At 40.0% G+C, this 6,486-nt stretch overlaps 1 protein-coding gene across 1 annotated transcript; it reads left to right on the forward strand.

Annotated features, from left to right (window-relative positions):
• The first annotated feature begins 3,649 nt into the window (after positions 1–3,649).
• On the forward strand, positions 3,650–5,956 carry LOC103429472 (serine/threonine-protein kinase SAPK2-like). Its single transcript, NM_001328901.1, is given in 9 exon segments — positions 3,650–3,769; positions 3,840–3,914; positions 4,159–4,260; positions 4,427–4,480; positions 4,633–4,725; positions 4,808–4,900; positions 5,026–5,130; positions 5,237–5,335; positions 5,678–5,956. Coding segments are annotated over 9 exon segments (1,020 nt in total).
• Positions 5,957–6,486: the final 530 nt, after the last annotated feature.

Genomic DNA, 6,486 nt, shown 5'->3' on the forward strand with positions numbered 1-6,486 from the left:
CTATCTTTGCCTTCTCTTCTTTGAACCTCTTCACATAGTTCCGAAGCGACTCATTTGAGTTCTTCTTAACATTGAACAAGTGGTCGGACTTTTTCTTGATTGAGCAGTAAAATGAATATTCTTTAGTGAAAACTAAAGAAAGTTCATCGAAACTCCAGATGGATTGTGGCGGTACTTGCGCCTCGCCTTATAAAGTAATGGCGAATATCTTGCACATAAGAGTGTCGTTGTTTCAATAGAGGATCATTGTGCTTCGGTAATGCTTTAGGTGTCTCTTCGGGTTTCCATCCCCTTTGAAAGATATGGAATGTGGCATGCTGAACTTGCATGAAGGCTTTGCTTGCTCGATCTCGTCTGTGAAAGGTAACCTACTTATATTGATCATGTCTTGTCGTATTGCCTCATCAGTGACCTTGTTGAGTCGAAAATCGTGCAATCGCTCGGTCATGAGCTTATCTACTTTTTCCTGAATTTGCCTTTATTGGGGGTAGCAGAGCTCTTGACTGCCCCAAGTCTTAACCTGCTGGTCTAGGCTACTCTTCTATGTGTTCGGCTCGTCTATGCCACTGATGCGGTGCATGTGGCGAATGAATTCCTACCTGAGCTGGATTAAGTGATTGCTTCTCTTTGTCCATCGTGCTGCCTACTCCGATGTGAGGTGGATGATGCTCTTTGTAGGCCTAGCCGCAAATGAACACTTTGCCTGAAAGTTTGCTCATGTTAATTATCGAAGTGTAGTCCCAACCGTGAGTGTATGTTCATCCGTGGACTTAACTGAGAGTGCACGCTCATCCGCGGGCTAAGATGAGAATATATGTTATCTCGGGGTCCCTGTACACTACTAGAACACTCGATTCGTGGCTGGTCGAGTGGTTGCTTGTCGGGACGTTGCTGAAGAAGTTCTTCGTCTACCCTTGTCTTACTTCGGGACACCTCGTCTGGGGCACTTTGCATCTCGGTGTGTTACAAAAGCTGATTCACCAAGGTCGTCTACTGTGCGAGGGTGCTTGTCGACTCTGTGACTTGTCGAGACAATGTTGTTTTCCATTTGGGTTAGAAGAGCTTGGACATAATGCATCTCCTTGACTAGTGGAAATGTAATGGACTCCGGGCACGAGATTTGAGTTGGAAAATGTCAAATCTGCGAAGAAATGTGGTGAAAATACCCTCGGTTCAATCGTCAATCCAGAAATCTGAAGCCAGGACAGTTGAATTGGTCTTGGACCAGTTTGGGCTGCTTGGAAAGCCATGGGAGTGGGTTGGTCCGTATATGGTGCATGTGGGTCCTGGGCCTAGGCTCGGCTTGGGAGCGCGCTTGGCTCGTGTCGGCTCGCCTTGGGCTTGGGCCCGTGTGGGCTAGAGTGACACGGATTGGCCTTAGGGAGCATTGGGTTCGCACTGGCCTTGGGCCTGCGAGGACCGAGCTACTCCAATTGGTGCAACTGCTTGGGTCCTTTGAATCTGGGCTCGCTGCCTTGTGGCACAGGCTTGGGCCTGCTGCTACGAGGTGGCCTACTCACTGTGGGCAGTGGGCTCACCGAGGGTCCCTGTTGTGGTTGCTAAGGTGGTGCCCTATGGGGGTGGTTCCACTTCACTCGTCGTGGTCCAAATTCTTGAACGTAGGAAGTTCCGTTTGTCGTGCTTTCCAAATTTCTTGTCATTGCACTTTTTTTTTACGTTTTATCAAAGAATCTTTATAAAAAAAATTCTAAGAATAAGAATGTACGAAAAATCTACAAATGAACATGAAAAAGAAAAATTTCGAATGCGAAAGTCTTCTTCAAGTGTGTGAATCAAGACTCTCAATGAAAGCACCAATTTGTGGATGCAAATTTTTTCCTTATTTTTCTTTGATGAAAATGCACCTACAAAACAATAACATCTAAGATCAAGGCTAAGACCCTCACACGCCCACGATGAATGGGGAGGGGCTTTGGCCGAAGAGTCTCCAATGCCAAAGTTAGAATTTTAGAGAGAAAGTTTGTAGAGAATTTTTGGAAGAGAATGAACTTAGCTTTTTGGTGGAGAAAATTGGACTATTTATAAGGGTGTGGCCGGCCCTATTTGGAGAATAGGGGTCCGGCCATACATGGTGGGAATATGAGTATAATTGCAAGATATTATGTGAAATAATATCTTGCAATTAATTTGTCAATTAATCCTAAATTGAATAGGAAAATTGAGAGTTACCTTTTGAGTGAGGATTTGATGAGGAGTGATGAGAGGGTTTTGAATAAATACCATTTTGATCACCTTTGACTCTTCCCTGATTGAGCTGTTATTGTCTGTTGCATGCGCATGGGAATCCCGGTATGTCTCGAGGGTAATTTTGTCATATTTGCCCAAGAGTTCATGTGTCGCCTCCATAATTTTCTGATTATTTTTTGCTCCACACATACAACTTATGATACACATAGCCGAATGCGAGTTAGTGCTTGTTTATCGGGAGAAGAATATGGTGGCAGATGATATTGCCAATTGGAGCTATAATATGGATCTAGGGTACATTATTTTGAGAATTCTCCTGAGTGGATTGAAACTCAATTATTTGATAATATGATGAGAGTCTCTAGGACTCAAATCATTTGTAATAACTCTTTAAGCTAGTTTTTGGGGTGATCCACCTCCAAATCGTCGCAGCTTAATCACCTACACAATATTGAATTTCATCACAAAAATCACGATATTATTAGTAATAGAACTAGTCATTTATAGATTGTAATATATTCAAGTTTCTGATGTATTCTTTAACACAATGTTCCACCTCCCTAGTTAACCTAGACAAACACAATTCCTTGATTCAAGTCCTAGACAATGAAAAACTCAAAGTACGCTAACTCTTAGAATTAAATTCAATGCATCACCTCTCTGTCTACCAACGAGTGGGGGTGATCATGCATGATGTATGCAAGATGCCAACCAATGTGATTGCTTACTCGATCATTCCCAAAATCCAAGTTCCAAAAAAGATGAGAGAATTAGAAGCTACACCACAAAATAAGGTGTCGGCTCCCACCCATCAAATTTGCACACCACAATTTAAATAAATTTTTATTGTTTCGAGAACATAATCAAGTAGACTAAATATCATAACACAATTGATTAGAAATTTGAAAATCAAAACATTTTCAAATAATTATATTATGATATTTTAGAATGCCAAAAATTATAATACTTTTAAGTACCAAACCATATTTTTAGCATACTAAAAAAATCTATCATCAGTCTAATTGTCCTTCCCCACTCCACCTTCCACGTCACCTTTTGGTCCCACAAGCTTCCCTCTTGTTAATTTATCCTCTCTCCTCGAAAACCCCAGGAACTTTCCCACCCGTTGGGACTAGCCAAAACCTTTTACCCGCCAAGTTTGCACCGACAGCTGCCAAATAGCATTCTCAACACGACACGTCGTAGAGTTGTAAGCGTGAGTACCAATTCCAACATATACATAGGCAATGGTCCGTTACAACTTGCTCATGTCTGCTGGAGATAACGACTACTCCGTAATTGACACGTGGACTTTCGGATCTTATTGTCTCTTTTGTAAACTCTTCGACGACGACTATTTAGACAGTGTCCACTGGAGCAGGAGAGAGAGAGAGAGAGAGAGAGAGAGAGGAGGAAGAAGAAGAAGAAGAAGAAGAAAGGAATGGAAAGGTACGAGATAGTGAAGGATATTGGGTCTGGGAATTTTGGGGTTGCAAAGCTGGTGAAGGACAAATGGAGTGGCGAGCTCTTTGCTATCAAGTTCATTGAGAGAGGCCAGAAGGTAATTAATTATTTAATTTCCACACCTTTCATTTTCTCTGTTTTCCAACTGGGTTTGTGTGTTTTTATAGATTGATGAGCATGTACAGAGGGAGATTATGAACCACAGGTCCTTGAAGCATCCAAATATAATAAGATTTAAAGAGGTATATTAATCTCTTATTTGTGAAATGGTTTTGGAATTAATCTCTGCAGTGAAAAGAAAAAAGGTTAATTGCAAGTTACGTTAGTGGGGTGTGCAACTTGAAAAAAAAGGATCACTTTTGATAGAGAACAATCAGACTACCTTTTGGCGTTAGCTTTTAATTCCACTTGGTTTAAAATCAAATATTCATACTTGTTTTATTCGTCAATATCTTTTAATTCTATTGTGTGTGTTAATTTACGTAGGTGCTGTTAACACCAAACGATTTAGCAATTGTGATGGAATATGCTGCTGGGGGAGAACTTTTTGAAAAAATATGCAATGCTGGTCGATTCAGCGAGGACGAGGTAAAATTTAGAACAAATTAATACATGACTTCTTTTCTTTTCTCTTCTTTTTTTTTTTTTTCTTCCTTCAGCCGCAAATGATTAAGAATCTTAGTAGTTGTTTTGAATTTTCCTTTTTCTTTGGTTCGGTTTCCCGATTCTTGACATGGGTTTCTGCATTCTGCAGGCAAGATATTTTTTTCAGCAGCTGATATCAGGAGTCAGTTATTGTCATTCAATGGTAAAATCCTCAACCCATCGAAATCATGATATGATTTGTTCGTTGTAAACATTTTAATTCTTGACCTAATGATACTATATATACATACATATATATATATATATATATATATATATATATTTTTTTTTTTTTTTTTATTTTTCTTACTGCAGCAAATTTGCCACAGAGATCTTAAATTGGAGAACACTCTTCTGGATGGAAGCTCGGCGCCGCGTCTCAAAATTTGCGATTTTGGTTATTCCAAGGCAATTAACTAGTTAATTGATTGTGCAAATCGTACAGTGAATTTCAATTCAATTTAGTAATTACTTTCCTTCTATCTTACAGTCATCTGTGTTGCATTCCCAACCGAAATCAACTGTTGGAACACCGGCATACATTGCACCGGAAGTCCTGTCAAGAAAAGAGTATGATGGGAAGGTAAGATTTTCTGAGACCGGTTTTCATGTTCGGTTTTTGGTCTTGTCCTTGTCATTTTAGACCAACAATTTGGTCACATAACTAACATCCGTGTTTTCTCACTCATTATCTTTTGAGAATCTCAGATTGCGGATGTTTGGTCCTGTGGGGTTACCTTATATGTCATGCTTGTTGGTGCTTATCCCTTTGAAGATCCAGAAGATCCAAGAAATTTCAGAAAAACACTTCAGGTATACGTATATCCTTGTGCTACTTGTACTGTTTTTGTTTTGCCTATTGCCTATGCCTTTCGATGTTGTCACCTAACGATTTTAATTTGACACTGGCTTGTTGCAGAGGATTCTTAGTGTCCACTATTCAATTCCGGGCTATGTACGTGTTTCCATGGAATGCAGACATCTCCTTTCCCGAATCTTCACTGCTAACCCTGAAAAGGTATTATTCCGTGCACTCACAATCAACGGTATGTATTTCGTTAATTGTCAGTCGTGGATGTACGACAACCCCGCCTAGAAAGACAGAAAACCTACTGTAACTCTTTTGATTGTTTATACTTTAATACTCTTTTGTTTTGATTCACCGAGAACAGCCATCGTTGTGCACATGTTTAATTGCCAATCGTTGATGTGAGTAGACGGCTCACAATCATTCCTAGAAAGATAGATAACCCCTTATCACTTTTTGAGTCCTTATACTTTATACCCTTCATTGTGATTCTCTGATAACAATCGTCGAGACACACACGTGGTTGATTGTCAATCGTTGAATTTAATGCAGAGAATAACCATCCCTGAAATAAAGCAGCATCCATGGTTTCTAAAAAACATCCCAGTAGAATTCATGGAGGAAAATGGCCTCCCAAACAATGACCAAAATTATGAATCATCATCCCAAAGCAATGAAGAAATATTGGCAATAATTCAAGAAGGTAGAAAAGCTGCTGCGAACGGCGCCAAATATGGCGGACGTTTACTTGGGAGCATGGATCTTGATGAGTTAGACGATGCTGACATAGATGATATAGAGACAAGTGGTGATTTTGTTTGTGCGTTATGAGTGCAAGTTCGTACCAGGATTTTCCAGTACGCTCGGGTGCATCCTATACACAAGATTATTGTAGAATTTCGGTTTGTATCATATATACAGCTTTTGCATTTTGCAGCTGCAGGAGGCCAAATGCTATTTCCCAAAAGCAGTTGGAGATAAGGCGGTTTTTTCGTGACATATTGGGGAATCAAACTGTTTCTTTAGAGAGTGATGCATATTTTACTTTGCTTAGAAGTTTGCTGTCTAGGTCAATTGTGTGAACTGGCATTTCCATTGTAGGCTGTTGCTTCTTAGGTTTGTAATTTGCAAAATTTTCATAACGACTTGTTGCCCGAGCGTTTCAAAGCGTTTATTCTTGCATCTAAGGTTCTATGTTTGAATCCCTCACACCCCCCCCGGCGGCAATATGGTTTGTATCAAAACAAAATTGTAGATTTTGATATTCTGTTGGCTTGTGACGTAAGCATACATTTATAGTAGAGTGGACAAAATCATATGTTCATCAATAAGCATTTATTCTTACATCGCTATTGCAGGTC

This window comes from Malus domestica, chromosome 15, assembly GCF_042453785.1.
Source record: "Malus domestica chromosome 15, GDT2T_hap1".
In the NCBI taxonomy this organism is placed as follows: domain Eukaryota; kingdom Viridiplantae; phylum Streptophyta; class Magnoliopsida; order Rosales; family Rosaceae; genus Malus; species Malus domestica.